The sequence below is a fragment of the Vulpes lagopus genome, chromosome 3 (genome assembly GCF_018345385.1).
Source record: "Vulpes lagopus strain Blue_001 chromosome 3, ASM1834538v1, whole genome shotgun sequence".
In the NCBI taxonomy this organism is placed as follows: domain Eukaryota; kingdom Metazoa; phylum Chordata; class Mammalia; order Carnivora; family Canidae; genus Vulpes; species Vulpes lagopus.
In genome coordinates, this window is record NC_054826.1 from 152,795,760 (window position 1) to 152,812,714 (window position 16,955).

At 35.3% G+C, this 16,955-nt stretch overlaps 1 protein-coding gene across 1 annotated transcript in view; it reads left to right on the forward strand.

The window, feature by feature from the left end:
• Positions 1-16,955, forward strand: part of TTLL7 (tubulin tyrosine ligase like 7) — a 140,214-nt gene that overhangs the window by 44,509 nt on the left and 78,750 nt on the right. The window contains exons 4-7 of the mRNA XM_041749648.1: positions 3,415-3,536; positions 4,396-4,463; positions 6,719-6,877; positions 11,779-11,995. Of these exons, the coding sequence (XP_041605582.1) occupies positions 3,415-3,536; positions 4,396-4,463; positions 6,719-6,877; positions 11,779-11,995 (566 nt within the window). The remainder of the gene's footprint in view (positions 1-3,414; positions 3,537-4,395; positions 4,464-6,718; positions 6,878-11,778; positions 11,996-16,955) is intronic.

A 16,955-nucleotide genomic window follows, 5' to 3' on the forward strand; every position in this document is an offset into this window, starting at 1 on the left:
GAGGGTGAGATGCAAAAGATTCAGGGTTTATTTGCAGCATGTTTTCTAGAAATAAGAGTAAGGTGACCACTGTTAAAGTGACTGATGAGTGGTGCTAATTTATCCTCTTACTTACTTTTAAGATTCCGGTGGGGTTCATCAGGAACCTGATCTACAGGAGAGTGTCTAAGTGCAATTCCCTCTCACTTTCCCAGGGCTGAAGTTGCCTTAGCATTCTTTATACTGACTCCTACCTCCTTGCTGAGCCTGCTCAGGGTTTAAGAGAATTTCTGACTCAGTCCTTGGATCCGGGACTGTTGGGAGAATACAGAGGAGGGGAGGGAAAGGGAGAATTGGCTGTGTGTCAGGGAGGAAGTGCTACCTTGCTTTTCCCTTATTTAAGCTAGTGATATACAACAGCTTACTTCTTACTGCTTTCTTAACAGTTTGAATTATATAATGGAAATACACTCAAGCCATAGTTAGGACACCTGTGCTTTTGCCCTAGGTGTTGCCTGTTTGCCTCATGTAGATTACTTTGCTGTAGTTTTAATAGTCATGTTTTTATAACCATTGACCAAACATTTCCACATGCATTACTTCATTTAATTCCTCCAGAAACCCTATAAAATAGGCTGCATTACTCCCTTCCTTCCATTCTCCTGCCTTTCCTCACTCTAATAGTGAATTGGAAGTGGCTAATAGTCATAAGAAAATAAACATGGAAAAATAAAGAGCAAAATAAGACGAATCTTGTGGCTGATAAGGATACAAAATACATTCCGTGAGAGTCTCTATAGTTGGAGATGGACATAGATTTGACTCAGAGCTTCCTGGCAACCAAAGCAAATATTTAAAAATAATCAGTTATAGAATGCAGAGGATAAAATCATACTGGTCATTCAAAGGAGATATGACTTCTGTATTCCTGAGTCTTGGGAGAAATTTCTTATGAAGACATGTTGTGGAATAATGAGGTGCATTCTCTTAGTAGTTCTATAATTAATACATTATGAAATTCCACATGGGTTTTTTAAAATTTAAATATAATTAGCCAACATGCTTAGTTTCAGATGTAGTGTTCAATGATTTGTCAGTTGCCTATAACACCCAGTTCTCTATACATCCTTTATAGTAGAGTTAAAGAAACAAGCCCAGTGACAGTGAGCAACTTACCCAAGTTCACACAGATGGCAAAAGTGGAACTTGAACCTGAATTCATTTGGTTCCAAATTCAGTTTTCTTTTTACTGTATCATGCTGCTTAAATATGAATTGAAATTTGAAATGAGAAACATAAATGTACCTTCTGTATCTAAAATTCAGAGAGTTTCATGGATTCCTATTTTTAAAATTCTTGAGCAGCCTCTGAAAGCTCTATGGGTCAAGGCCAAAGATCACAGGACAAATTGTGAGGAATGTATTTTTGGTAATTTTTATTAAACGGAGACAAGAAGGATCAGAGAAGGGGATATGTAAGTATGTAAAGGGAAATGTGAGAAAATAGTTTATATGGTTATCACTATTTTACCAATAGGGCATTTGGTTTGGTAGAAATTCAGTACAGAGGCTATGATTTCACCCCCTTTTAAAAGAGAGCTCCTAAAATATCAGCATTTAAAGGCGTAGAGTTAGGCTTTAGCTGTCATCAGCTTTCTGTTTGGAACTGATGCGTTAAAGCGATTTCTTTTCCATGCAGTGGAGGATGATATCCTTAAAAGATTCCAATTGATTTCTAAAATTTCAGTTCAAATAAAAATTTGACTAAATAGCTTACCTGAGGAAAGTGACATTTTAATACCCGGTATTTTTCTTTGAAGTTCAACTAAGTTCTCCAAGCTCTGAATTTCATAATAAAAGGGATTTATATATGACTAACCTTACAGATTTGGTTTTGTGAATCTAAGGAAAGAATGGATCTTTCCCACTATTATGTAACCTGAATGGTCCCAGCCTCACTGGTTCATGTGTATAGTCATAACCACTTTTTAGTAGCTCATTATACTCCCTCCCTCTGTAACTGCCACCAGTTCCATTTCTCTCTTTAAGGTCGTCTCAGTTATTTCTGAGCAGCCCCAAACAATGTCTCCCCTGCAATCAGGAACAGGTCTGCTCTTAAGCTGCTATTCTGGCTTTATTATTTTTTTCTGCTTAGGAGTGAGTTAAAGGAGTCTCCCAGGCTTTGTGGTTATTGCTGTTGCCCTGCGTGTTAGGCCTGGGTGGCACAGCAGGTCCCGAGCCTTCAAGTCATCAAAGCTTCATGGTAGTCTGGGGCAGACAAGAGAACATCCCTTATCCCAACTCTTGCTTTGTACCTTGTCACCTGAACCTTCAGAACAGCCCCAAGTTTTCCTAAGCCTCTCATGGACAACTGTAACTTCAGCTCAGCATTCCTCCTCTGCCCCAAGATCATCCACCTCCAATCACTATTCTCTTCTTTTGTGCTTGTGCTCTAAGAACCATTGCATAAAAAGTCCTTTCTTTCTCGTTGGCCAAAAAGCAATCAAGAATCTCTAGGACTTGAGACCAACAGGTGTCTGTCTGCTTATCAGTTTTATACTTGAGCCAAGTAAATTTAGACAATTGATCCCCTTTTACCATTTCCCCTCATACAAAGGATACACAGTAAAACGAAAACATTTACAAATAAAAATATTGAAGTGCTGCTATATAATTACACCTTTCTATTAAGACTCAGAATTCTGTTGGAACTCAAATTTATCCTAAATATTTTGCTTATCCTTATTCTAAACTTGAAATTCATTAGAAGAATAATGTTAGTATGTTAATTGTGATATCCAAATCAGAGAGGAACATATAAATAATTTGTACTAAAAAACAAACTTTCCTCTGTGCATAAATTTTTTTCAATAGGATTAAAGGGTTAGAAGCAGATAGGAGGCCAGTTTCCAGATCTCTACTGTGAATTCTACTTCATAATTCCATATCCTGAATTAACCCAGCTGACTTGATTTTAACTGCTAAAAATAATTTGATCTGGGGAGGTTGAAAGTATAAGATGGGTCTAATGATCAGGGACTATTTTTACCTTTTCCCTTTTGTACCTAGCCCAAGGTCACAAAAAAAGCCATGAAGTACATTTTCCTGAGTAGAGGTGTTGTCTCAGCTGTGTGTATGTTTTCACTGTGCCTTGAATAGTCACTGAACTCTTTAGCAGTATTGTGTACCCGCTAAATCTCAGAGGGTTGAAACCAAAGATTTTGAGTGCAATCTAAAAACAGTTCTCAGTTACTGTGAGTATAATTTGGCCCTAGAAAAATTGTCGTTACTAAAAATAAGGGTATGCTATAACTAATGGATATTTTGCAAATGAAATACTGTGAGATAAAATTTGCATATATCAAAAAAATGTTTCCACAACGAATATATTTCAGAAGTATTTTAATTTTCACTTAATTTCATCATTTACTTGCAGTTCGCTTGGTAATAGATGAAATGGGATTTATGAAAACTCCAGATGAGGATGAAACAAGTAACCTTATATGGTGTGATTCTGCGGTTCAGCAGGAGAAGATTGCAGAACTGCAAAATTACCAGGTGGGGATTAATCATGACCAATTATTGGTTTCAGGAGAGTTATATGAATTCCACTATAATTTTACTTAGGGTTCTTAATGTGTTGACATTAAATTTCATTTCTAACCTACCTACATAGCCTCATAGCCTGTTTTTTGCTGTCCAGTTTTACTGTTTGCATAAAAGCCTGAATTCCTTCCAATCTTTTAACGTCTTTCCATCTTTAAGGAAGAATTAATAGGAGAAAACTTTTCCCACATGGGTGCTTTGCATTACAAGTGATGTGGAATAGATTGCACAGAGGTGCAATCTTCCACAGAGGAAGTGGAAATACTTTGTAAGGTCTGCTATGTGTAATCTGACTTAATTCTTTTATTTTTAGAATGTCAAGCAAACATATTAAAAAAATAGACATCAAACTGAAAAGCCAAATACACAGAATTGTAGATAGTCAACATTTTGTATAGTTTGTTAGCATAGAGTGTAATACAGAATTGACAATACAATAGGGAACAAACAAGGCTATTTTCGTCAATATTTCTACAATTCTTATCTGTATGAATATAGTGACTTTGAAGTACTAGAAATAATTTGGAACTTGAATTACCAGTTATTCAATACAGAAAATTGTAACTTTAATATCTGTGTAAACACTGTCTGATTTCTTAAAAAATTTGCAATTTTATTCTTTGCTTATTGTAGATTCTTTAATTCTATAAAGTCATTAGAGGTCATTTAATTTTAACTATTTTACATTAATAACAATCAGTTCTTAAAAAAAAACATTAAACTCGCAGGATGGATGTAACTCTATTGTAGTATAAATGAATATTTTCATTAAGTCCATGAGAATATTAATGTTTACCTTTTTATTTTCCAGAGGATCAACCATTTTCCAGGAATGGGGGAGATCTGTAGAAAGGATTTCTTAGCAAGAAATATGACTAAGTAATCTTCATTTTCTTATAATAGAGAAGACCTTTTCAAAGTTTGTTTTGAATATTATAGTGCATCTTTCACCAGGTTACATTGGTTTGAAATAATATTTTGATGGAAGAGATAGAATTTTCGAGATAGCAGGTCTTAGAAGTTCCCTGGTCTTCCTTCACTTTGTAGAGGAGGTAACTGAGAATCAGAGAAATGAGTATCTTGCACAAGTCAAACAAATAGTTAATAGCAGAGCTGGAGCAGAATCCTGGTCTCCAGAATCTCAGGCTTCTTTTTACTGCAGTTTAGCAACATAATACACTGTATGTGTGTGTGTGTGTGTGTGTGTGTGTGTGTGTGTGTGTATTCATACAGTGGTTATTGAGCATCTGTATGTTATTGAGCATCTAATATGTGCCAGGCACAATAGTAGGTGCATATGTGCACACACATACACATAGCCACGTGTATATATCTCCACCCAGGGTTATACATGTACATATATTTATTTCTGAGACTATTTGGAGTAACAGTCTGCTTTTATGGGAAAAACTGTTTGAAGGCTCTCAAGTATTATATCAAATGAACTGCAGAATTTTTTCATGATTTATATTCTGTTGACTAAATTTTTTTTAGTTTAAGGAAGTTGAGTGATAATTTGAGAAGGTTTTTAAAAAAGACAACTCAAACAGAGAAAGGTTAGCAAACTGGCATGTAATCAGATATTTGTATGCATCCTGTGAAAGCTTATACACCCACTCACTCAACAAATATTTTTTGTGTGCCTACTATAGAGTAGAGACTGCTAGCAAGTGAACAAGATAAATAAGGCCTAGTCTCTGCCTAGAAATCAAATTTTAGTAAGGGAGAAAGAGTGATACATATAATACAGTTTGATGGTACCATGTTAGAGGAGAGTCAATGTATGGCAGTGACAAAGATAATAACAGACATCATTTCTAGGAGAGGTTTTCTGGAGAATTCAAATGCAAATTTGATATTGAAAAGCGTATGGTAGGAGTTCACCCTGTGAGAAGGAGGCAAGGAGACTGTAGGTGAAGACAACAATGGGAGAAACTATATGGAGACTTAAATCAACATGTTTCAGGAACTTCTAAGCAGTTTCTGTGGTTTTATAGGGTGTCAGGAGGCTCAGCCTCAGATGATGCTGCAGATAAATATGAAGGTCAGGCTGCATATGCCATGTTACTTGTTTTATTCAATCATTTAATTATTGATTCTTTAACCTCTTTAACTACTCAGGAAATATTTCTGTTTATCCTGAGAGAAATGACTTGTTTTTTAATGGGTTTAAGAAAAGATATGTTTTACATAATCTTGGTGGGCCTGTAGATAATGGATTCAAAGAAGGTAGAAAGGAGGGAGGAAGCCCTGAAGGAGGTGATTGTCAACATCTGATAAATGAAAGGAGAGATAGTGGGAATGGGGAAGAGAAAATACATATGGAAAATAGGAAAAAACCAGAATTGACAGGAATGGAAAGCTGCTGCGATATTAGAATCAAAGAAGTGTCCAAGATGACTGCTAGGTTTCTGGTTTAGGAGATTGTGTAGGTGGGACAATTTAGTAACAGGGATTATAGGAAGAATGGACTTCAGAGGAAAGGGAATTACTTCTGCAAAGTTTTGAACATGTGTTTCAAACAAACAAAACAAGACTTAGTATACTCAGAGGCTTCACATGGTTTTCTCAGAAAAGTAGTTGAACTTCAAAAACAGTGGAGTAAAAGATGATCAAAGCTGTTCCTTATGGGTGGCCCAGAGGACTCAAAATCATTTTTAAAGGAGCAATATGAATGGCACCTGACAGTGAACCGTTTTCTGCTACCCACCTTCTCATCCCATAGGCAGAGTTAATGACTATTTCCATATGTTAACTTGCCACGTATGTCTTTATTGCACTAACCATATTGTATTTAATAGCCTATATATAAATTCCTTATAGTAGAAACCATATTAATTTGTCTTAATATCCCAGTGCTTAGCAATAAAGTATGTATTCAAATGAATGATCTATCAATATATAAATTAGTGCAGAGAACAGAGAATCTTGTCTGTTTTTTTCACTGATGTATCCTCAGTGTCCAGAATAATGTCTAGCACAAAATAGGTGCTTTATAGACATTTGTTGAATGAATCAATAAATGAAGAAATGGTGGGAATTAAAATCTCTGTAGTAAATGTCAGCAGCATAGAGAAAGAAAGTTTAGAAAAGTTTGAATAGAAATTACTTTTCATATTATCTCTAATTTACAGAATGATCAAGTCCCGGCCTTTGGATTATACCTTTGTTCCTCGAACATGGATATTCCCTGCTGAATATACACAGTTCCAGAACTATATGAAAGAATTGAAGAAAAAAAGAAAGCAGAAAACTTTTATAGTAAAACCAGCTAATGGTGCAATGGGTCATGGGTAGGTATTTTTCACCTAGAATGTATAAAAGCTTAAAAAAAAAACTGGGGGAAAAGAATAAATGTGAGCCTTCACTCATGGTTTATTATGAAAAAAAAATAAAATGGGTCTCTGTTGCTTTTTTGGAACTAAATATTTATTGAGCCCTTTTATGTTGTTCCACAGGCTTAATGAATTCAATTTAAAAATTAAATCAGTTGAAAGACTGATAATTGGAGACAATAAAATAAGAGAAAAAAAAGATGTTTTCTAATTTTTCCTTAAGCAGAAAATTTCCATTTATTTTGTTTTTTAAAGATTTTATTAATTCGAGAGAGAAATTGAGAGAGAGAGAGTGGGAGAGGGAGAGAAAGAGAGAATGAGCAGTGGGGACAGGCAGAGGGAGGGGGAGAAGACTCCCTGCTTAACAGGGGGCCTAATACAAGACATGATCCCAGGACCCTGGAATTATGACCTGAGCCAAAGGAAGACACTTCAATTAACTGAGTCACCCAGGCACCCAAAATTTGCATTTATAATAATTTTAGAGTAAGCTTGGATGGTAAAGTTCAGTTGATATAGTGGAGCTAAATTGACTTGGAGAAGCTAGAAATTTAAAGCAAAATAAGTATCCTCTTTGCTTTACGAATAAGCTTTTTTCTTATGGAGCCACCGTATTTGAATTGAATATCACTAAAACACGTTTTAAGCTAAAGTACCACAAACTAGACATGTTAGCTGATTATACAACTTAATATTCCTAGGTCCTTTTGCTTTCTAATATTTTCTACAATGTACTTTTTTGAGGCTGCTTTTAATAAAAACATATTATTTTAACATTTTGATTTATCATTTTATCATTATATATTGTTCTTCCTTGTCTCTTATAACAATTTTTGTCTTAAAGTCTGTTTTGTCTAGTACTAGTATAATCACTCCAGTTCTCTTTTGGTTACCTTTAGTATGGAGTATCTTTTCCATTTGATCACTTTCAACTTATTTGAATCTTTGAATCTAAAGTGAATCTCTTGTAGACAGTGTGTGATTGGACCATGTTTTTTTTTTTTTTTATACATTCTGCAAGGCTTGTCTTAGTTGGAGAGTTAATGTACTCAATGTAATTATTGATAAGGAAAGATTTCAGCCATTTTGCTATTTGTTTTCTATGTCTTAGTATAGTTAACATTCTTCAATTCCTCCTTTTCTACTCTCTTGTGTATTAAATAGATATTTTCTTGTGTGCCATTTTAATTTTGTCATTTATTTTACTATATATTTTTGAGTTTTTAAAATTTTTTATTATTTTTATTATTTTTTTAGAAATAGAATTTATTGACGTATCACTGACCTGTAATACCCACTGTTCATCATAACAAGTGCCCTCCATAATACCATCGCCAGTTAGTTCATTCCCCACCCACGTCCCTCCATCAACCCTGTTTATTCTCTATTGTTAAGAGTCTTATTGTTAGCTTCCCCCCCTCTCCTTCTCTCTTTTTTTCCCTTCCCACACATTCATCTGTTTTGTTTCCTAAATTCCACACATGAATGAAATCATATGGTATTTATCTTTCTCTGACTGACTTATTTCGCTTAGCATAATACATTTCTAGCTCCATCCACGTTGCTGCAAATGGCAAGATTTCATTCTTTTTGATGGCCGAGTAATATTCCATTGTCTATGTAGACCACATCTTCATTATCCATTCATCAGTCAGTGGACACTTGGGCTCTTTCCATAGTGGCTATTATTGATAATCCTGCTATAAACATCAGGTTGCATGTACCCCCTTTGAATCTCTATGGGAGGGTTTTTTTTAAGTGGTTTCCCTGGTATTATAACTAACACTTTGATTTATAACAGTTTTATTGAGATTAATATCAACTTAGCTTCAATAGTAAAACGAAAACAAAACCAAAAAAGACCTCACTTTGCCTCTATATAGCTCTCTCCTTTTTTATATTATGATTGTCACAAATTACATTTTCATAAACTGTGTGCCCATCAACATAGATTTATTATTGTTGAGTGCAGTTGCATTTTAAATAATATAGGAGAAAAGAATAGTTATAAATCTAAACTACATTAATAGTGACTTTCATATTTACTTATGTAGTCACCTTTACCAGTGTTTTTTATTTCTTTATGTGGATTTGAGTTACTTTCTAGTGTCCTTTCATTTTAGTCAGAAGAATTCTTTTTAGCATTTCTTATAGGCCAACTATACTAGCAACAAACTCTCAGTTTTTATATGGGAATGTCTTTTTAAAAAAGATTTTTATTTATTTATTTATTTATGAGAGACACAGAGAGAAAGAGAGGCAGAGACACAGGCAGAGGGAGAAGCAGGCTCCAGGCAGGGAGCTGGACATGGGACTCGATCCCGGGTCTCCAGGATCATGCCCTGGGCCGAAGGTGGCGCTAAACTGCTGAGCCACCTGGGCTGCCCTATATGGGAATGTCTTAATTCCTTTTTCGATTTTGAATACTTTTGCTATAAGATATGGAATTGTTGGTTAACAGTCTTTTTTGTTGTTGTTGTTGTTTTTTGTTTGTTTTTTTGTTTTTTGTTTTTGTTTTTCTCTTTCTGTCAGCACCTTGTATATATCATCTCACTGCCTTTGGTCTCCATTGTTTCTGATGAGAAATCAGATATTTATTTTATTGAGGATCCTTAAATGTAATAAGAAGACTTAGTCTTGGTTTCAAGATTCTCTCTGTCTTGGCTTTTGACAGTTTTATTATAATATGCCTTACTGTGGATCTCTTTCAGTTTATCCTATTTGGAGTTCACGGAGTTCTTTAGATGTATTTTTTTTTTAAGATTTTATTTATTTGTGAGAGGGAGAGAGAGAAAGAGAGAAAGAGGTAGAGACACAGGCAGAGGGAGAAGCAGGCTGCATGCAGGGAGCCTGATGTGGGACTTGATCCCTGATCTCCAGGATCACGCCCTGGGCTGAAGGCGGTGCTAACCCGCCGAGCCACCCGGGCTGCCCTAGATGTATTTAGATGTAGTTAATATTTTTCATCAAATTAGGAAGTTTTCAGCCATTAATTCTTCAAATATTTTTTCTGTCCCGTTCTCTCTTCTCCTTCTGAGATTCCCAATGTGTGTGTGTTGGTGGTATTCTTGATGGTGTTCCACAACACTCTTAAGCTCTGTACATTTTTCTTCATCCTTTTTTCTTTCTGTTCTGAGACTAGTTCCAATTGACCTACCTTCAAGTTAACTGATTTTCCCCCCTGACTTCCTGTATCTTCTGTTTAGCCTCTGTATTGAATTTTTATTTAATTACTGTGTTTTTTAACTCCAGAATTTCAGTTTGGGTCCCTCCACTCTTTTTAACAAACAAACAAACAAACAAACAAACAAACCCCAACTATATCTTTATTGATATTCTCTATTTCGTGAGATACCATTCTTATGGTTTCCTTCAGTTCTCTGCATATGGTTTCCTTTAATTCTTTGAGCAAATTTATTTTATTTTTTAAAAAGATTTTATTAATTTATTCATGAGAAACACACAGTCCGATTCAGGACTCGGTCCCGGGACTCTGGGATCACGCTCTGAATCAAAGGCAGATGAGATGCTCTACCACTGCGCCACCCAGGCATCCCTTTGAACAAATTTAAAACAGTTGATCTAAATAGTTGATTTTCTAGTAAGCCCAGTGTCTGTCTTTCTATTAATTGGTAATTTTCTTGTGTATGGGCCGTACTATCTTTTCTCTTTGTATGATACATAATTTTTTTTGTTGAAAACTAGACATTTTGAATGTTATAATGTAGCAACTCTGAAAATCAGATTTCCCCCCTCTACAAGTTTTTTTTTTTTTCTGCTTATTATGGTTGCTTATTTGGTTAGTGATCTTTCTGAAATAATTTTGTGGAGTCTGTATTTTTTGTTGTGTGGCACTGAAATTACTGTTCTGTTGGGTCAGTGCTCAGCTAGTAAGTGGACAGAGATTTCTTCAAATATTTGCAACCAAAACAAATGAAGAAAACTGTCCCCAAATCAAAACTCCCAGTCCTTGCAGATGGGGTATATGAGTGTGTTGGAACATGCCATCAACACTTAACTAGGCAATTTAAAACTCAGCTTTAGTCTTCATTTCCTCCTTGTGCAAAACCTGTTGGTTGGCCAGAGATAAGAGCTTAGGGACTTACAAGTCTTTCCTGAGCATGCACTTTTAGCCTTGGGTATGCACATGGCATTCTAGATTCCCAAAAATATGAGGTTGTCAAAACTCTTATTCCCCAAAAGATTCTCATACTTCAGTCTTTCTTCTCAATATTTTTAGTTAATATATTGTTTTCCCCAACCTTTATTGGTTGCCATAGGCAGCAGGAACTAATTCATTTGTCTTTAAATGTTTTCAATAATGCCTACACCCCTTCAAGCAGCTGCCTCAACACTAGGAGAGTTCCTACTTAGGCAAGGTAAAAGCAAGTCCTTTGAGTTTCTTCAGGAAGCCACCAGACAGGTAAAACAACAATAATAACAACAAAACTACCACAGGAATAAGGTCTGTTCTGTTCCCTCCAGAACCAGTACCTGTACTGGGAACATGGGCTGTGTTCAAGGCCATTGCTGAATTGAGGTTGGGGGATGGGACCAAAATAAGTTAAAATGCCACAAAGCTCTTTTACATAGATTTGGCTTTTTATTTTTCCTCTCTCTCTCTCTCTCTCTCTCTTTTTTTTTTTGATTGTTACTTGGTTGTTACAAGCTTTTGGTCAGTTTTGAGGTTTCCAAAAAAATTGATTCTGATAACTTTTTGGCTGTTCATTGCTTTTGTGGAGGGACAGACTTTGGAGTTCCCTACTGCACCATTTTCCTCTTGAGTATTGTCTGTAATTTTGTTAACATCTTGACCCCCTATCAAATTATTCTTTTAATTCTCTTTTTTTTAAACTTAGAATTTCTTTGATAAGAAATGGTGACAAACTTCCATCTCAGGATCATTTGATTGTTCAAGAATACATTGAAAAGCCTTTCCTAATGGAAGGCTACAAGTTTGACTTACGAATTTATATTCTGGTAACATCGTGTGACCCACTGAAAATATTTCTGTACCATGATGGGCTTGTGCGAATGGGAACAGAGAAATACATTCCACCTAATGAGTCTAATTTGGTAAGTGATACCAGACAGAATCGATGGCTTTATTCATTTGTTCAACTTGTACTTTTTAAAGCATGCATTGTATGTAAAGATTATGTGAATCAAAGTAGCTCTTCTCAAGTTTTTATACTCAGGAATTGTGTACATAAACAAGACTGCTTCTAGTTTATAGACAGCTTTGTGAAAATTAGAAAAAAAAATGTCTCCTCTAGCAGGGCGCTGTGAGCACAAGGATGGATTTCAAAGCACACGTGTATGTAGTGGCCTTGTATAGAAATGACATGTACACGTGTATACAGTGGCCCTTATAGAAATGGATTTCAGAGTGCATATGAGTATGCTGTGATCCTGAATAGAAATGACTTACTTAGAAATATAGATAAGTGTCTCATTGAGAAGGACAAAGTGTCATGGAGTTGAATATAGGGATAGTTTGTGTTCAGCTTCTCATTTGAGTATTTGAGTAAGCTTTATATAAAGGTATGGTTTAACATGTAGGGTGTGGGAGAAAGTATATGAAACAGAGAAAGCAAGAGCCATCAGAAAGTAGAGTTATTAATTTTTGTTTTCACAAAAGAAAAGATGGTAAATTTACATTGACCAAATTTAAAGACATAAATTGGCAGTTTCAGTGTGCTTTTTAAAATCTATTAAATGGAACTTTTATTTTAAAGATTTTATTTATTTACTCATGAGAGACACAGAGAGAGGCAGAAATATAGGCAGAGGGAGAAGCAGGCTCCCTGTGGGGCGCCTGATGCAGGACTCAATCCCAGGACCCCAGGATCACAACCTGAGCCATAGGCAGACACTCAACCACTGAGCCACTCAGGTGCTGCTCTATAGATATTTTTCCATTAAGATTTCATTTGTGCAGCCATATATTCATTGCTGAAAGTTATAACTGAAGTTTATGGTTTATGAAGGTCAAACTGTAACACTTTATTATCATAATTTATCATGAAAGTAAAAAACTTCAATTTATTATACATATTAAAAGTTTAGTTAACCCCGACCCTATTTTTGGACCTCCTAATTGTAGTAAAAATTATAGTTAATTAAGTATTACTTCCCATTTTGTCAAAAGCCTGGTTATTTTTCTCCTCCAATGTTATGTGCATAGCTAACTGCACAAAAAGTGGTCATATTTTAAAAATTACATAATGACTGATCATAAGCATTGCTATATGTTAAATTAATTGAAAAATGTTGTAATCCTGGCAAGGGAAGAATAAGGGAACTGTCAAAGTTTTTACTGGAAAGGAAGATAAAAGAATCATCTCTTTAAAGGTCATAAGGTGTGAATATATCCAGCCACCAAGTAATATTTGAACTCTACTGCATTCTAGGCATTTTGCTGGTTTTGGAAAAACAGTGACCAACAGATACAGTGCTTGACCTCTCAAAAGCAACAGTCTAGTGGGGAGGCAGAAAATAAAATAAGCAATTATAATACCTGATGGTAAGTGTAATGGTCTAAGACACTGAGGGTGCTATGGCAGTGCATAGCAAGGGCATCTAACCCAGCTGGAGATAAAGTCTAAAGAAGGAGTTTGTGAAGCGAAATATGAATAATAAAGGATTAGCCAGTTTGAGGGAAGGGTAGGGTGGGGTGGAAGTCCATAGAGAAAAATGGCTCGTGGTATGGTGTGTTTGGAGAAAGCAGTCATGTTCAATATGGCTAAATACAGACTATGAAGGGTGGGTGTTCAGAGATGAGGAGGAAGAGCCTGGAAAAAGAGAAGGAAAGGAGGAATGTGATTTTTTGTCTTAAAAAGGTCATCTGGTCTGTAGTGTGGGGAATGTGAGAGATGGATGTAGATGTAGATGGATGGGAGAGGTGAGGGTAAGGGAGAAGGTATTTTCTAGTCTAACCACACGTGGGAAGAAAGATGGCCTTATCTGCAGTAATAGCAGTAGGGCTAGCCTAAGAATAAGAACTTAGATTTAAGATATATCTATGATAACATGGATAATATTGCTGTAATATACTGACAGGTTGGATCTGTAGAAGAGGAAAAGGGAGAGAGAAATGAAGGATAAAACTCAAGAATTTTGGCATGGGCAGTTGGGTGGATGGGGAATTATTCACCATGACAGGAAATCCAGGGGCTTGCAGAAAGCTGGTGTGCTTGGTTGACATGCCTGAGCAGCCTCCAAATGGAGCTGTGCTATAAGTATTTGGATGTATAGCGTAGGTCTGGAGTTCACGAGAGAACCAAACTGTAGGCCTAATTTGAGACTTGTCAGCTCTTAAATTATAATTAAAATAACTGGTGGGGTAAGAATGGGTTTTAATACATTCTAATGCAGATAGTCATGTTTTGAGAGAAAAGAATAGGGGAAGATATAGAAAAGGGTAAGACTTGGAAGCTCATTTAGATGGTAAAGTGATTTATCTTAATATCTTAAATTATATGTATGTGATTTGCTTAAGCACATTCATAAGGAAATCATAAGGAAAGTTTGGAAGTCAGGAAATGTAGCCTCTGTGCCTCACTTTGCCAAGTGCTTTTGAATCATGTAATCTTGTGGCTTTGGCTCACATGTACAAAGAATTATCTTCTCTTGTGTAAGTGTCAATGTTCCTTATATATCTTTAAATTTTCTTTTTTTAAAAAATATTTTATTTATTTATTCATAAAAGACACAGAGAGAGGCAGAGACACAGGCAGAGAGAGAAGCAGGCTCCACACAGGGAGCCCGATGTGGGACTCGGTCCCAGAACTCCGGGATCACGCCCTGAGCCAAAGGCAGACGCTCAACCGCTGAGCCACCCAGGTGTCCCAATATATCTCTAAAATTTCAACGTTTACCTTTTTTGACTTCACAATCAAATTCCTAGATTAAGATACGAAAAAGAAAAAAATGAAATACAAAATATTTTATCTAAAGTGTGATCAAATTATATAGAAAGTAAACTTAAAAAATGGCTGGAAAAAATAAATCAAAATGTTCTCATTGGTTGTTTTTGGATTGCATACTTTTACATATTTGTTTCTTCCTGTTTCCAACTTTTAAAATAGTGAACATGTATTTTATGAAGAGTTGTGTATGTTTATAAGAAGTAAATATTGGTAAACTACACATATGGAGATCATAAGACACAGAAATTCAGGCATTGAAATATAATAACCATTTATTTTTTGCTAACAGTTTAGCAGTCGGCCAGTTCTTCAAAAGTTTTGTATATCCCAATTCATTGTATTGAACCTACATGCTAAAAAAAAAAAAAGAGTAGAGAATAGTTATATCCTTCTTGTTCCCTGCAGGTTACTGTTTGGTTTATAGCTATCTTCACTCCTTATGGCCAATGTCCAACTGGCAATGAATTGCTTAGAAGATTTTTGTCGAGGTAGATGTGAAACTGGAATTTCCAATCCTACCTACAAAGATACCATTTTAAGAAAAATGCACAGTTCCATTTCTTACTCATTTTTTCACTAGGATAGCTATAGTTTTTACCATCGTTATTATTCTTTATTTTAAGAAATTATTGCCAAATGGAGAGCTCCTCAAAAACTTTCCAACGTTTTTTAAAATTGAAAAATGATTTATATTTTGGAAAGTAGGAAATGCTATGGGCTATGGTTTGATTCCTTTCCTTTTTCTTCAAATCAGGCAGTTATGATTAGACAAGCAGAAGATTTATGCTCTTTCTTTTAAAATAACACTTAATTTAAAGCTTTTTCTAAGTTTTGTTAGGTTAGGGACTATGTCTGTCTTGCTTGTTTTGTATTTACAGTGCCCAGTAGCAGTTCCTGCAGGTAGTAAATAGGTACGCCTTAAATACTGTTTAGTGAATGAAAAAATAAATTCTTAATTAGTTATGAGCACTTGGGTTAGTAAACAACATGTAGCTCAAATGATCAGTTCTGCACATTTGCTTCAAATGTTACTGTACATCTAAGTTAATTGCGGTGAAGATAAAATATGATACAAATATACTTGGCTATTTGTATCTTAACCAAGATAATGATAATGTACATGAAGTATATATTCATTGTGATGCAACACTGCTATCCAAAGTAATTTCTGGGAGTAGAATCATGAGGGTAGGATAGGTAGATTTGATGAATGTTTATGCTAGGTTGATATGGAACCATTAGGTGTGTATCAGTTGATAATACTGAGAGGTTTTAAATTTTGGATTCTTTTTTTTTTTTTTTTTTTTTTTTTTTATTTATGATAGTCACAGAGAGAGAGAGGCGGAGACACAGGCAGAGGGAGAAGCAGGCTCCATGCACCGGGAGCCTGATGTGGGATTCGATCCCGGGTCTCCAGGATCACGCCCTGGGCCAAAGGCAGGCGCCAAACCGCTGCGCCACCCAGGGATCCCAAATTTTGGATTCTTTTTCAAGCTTAGTTGAGGATAACAGTATCAACAAATGTAAGAATGTAAAGAGAATAAGGCATAACAGCTCCTAAAAGGAGTACTGTAAATTTACTGTTAATGATTACTGTTAATGACTCCACAGCATCGGGTGGTGCTTCTGTCTGCTGATTCTAAGTGCACTCTGTCTCTTGAATGAGTTCAAGTGGCTTCCCAGTCCCTATGAGAAGGCAGAGGTTGTGTTTGGTAGGCCTGCCTTTTAGTTTATACTACTTACTTGAGATTTCATTTTTTATTTTTCTTTGAAAAAAACATAGAATGTTCTCTCAGAAAATTCTCTTTTCCAAAACAAGTTTGGGTGAGAACTGTGACTAAAAACATTAAAAACAAATTAACAAAAACAGCATTTTTCTTACTTAGCAGTGTATAATTTCACATTTTCATGTAATTATATAATTATTATTATTTTAATACTATTTATGGTAGATATATTTTTGAATAATATGTAAAGTAACCTTGTAGATGACTACATTTATAATTCTTTTATTGGAAATGTGCCATTCCATTTAATTTGAAAATTACCTAAATCATCCTGAAATTGTTGATCTATATATTTTATGCTTAAAATTGTCTTTCATC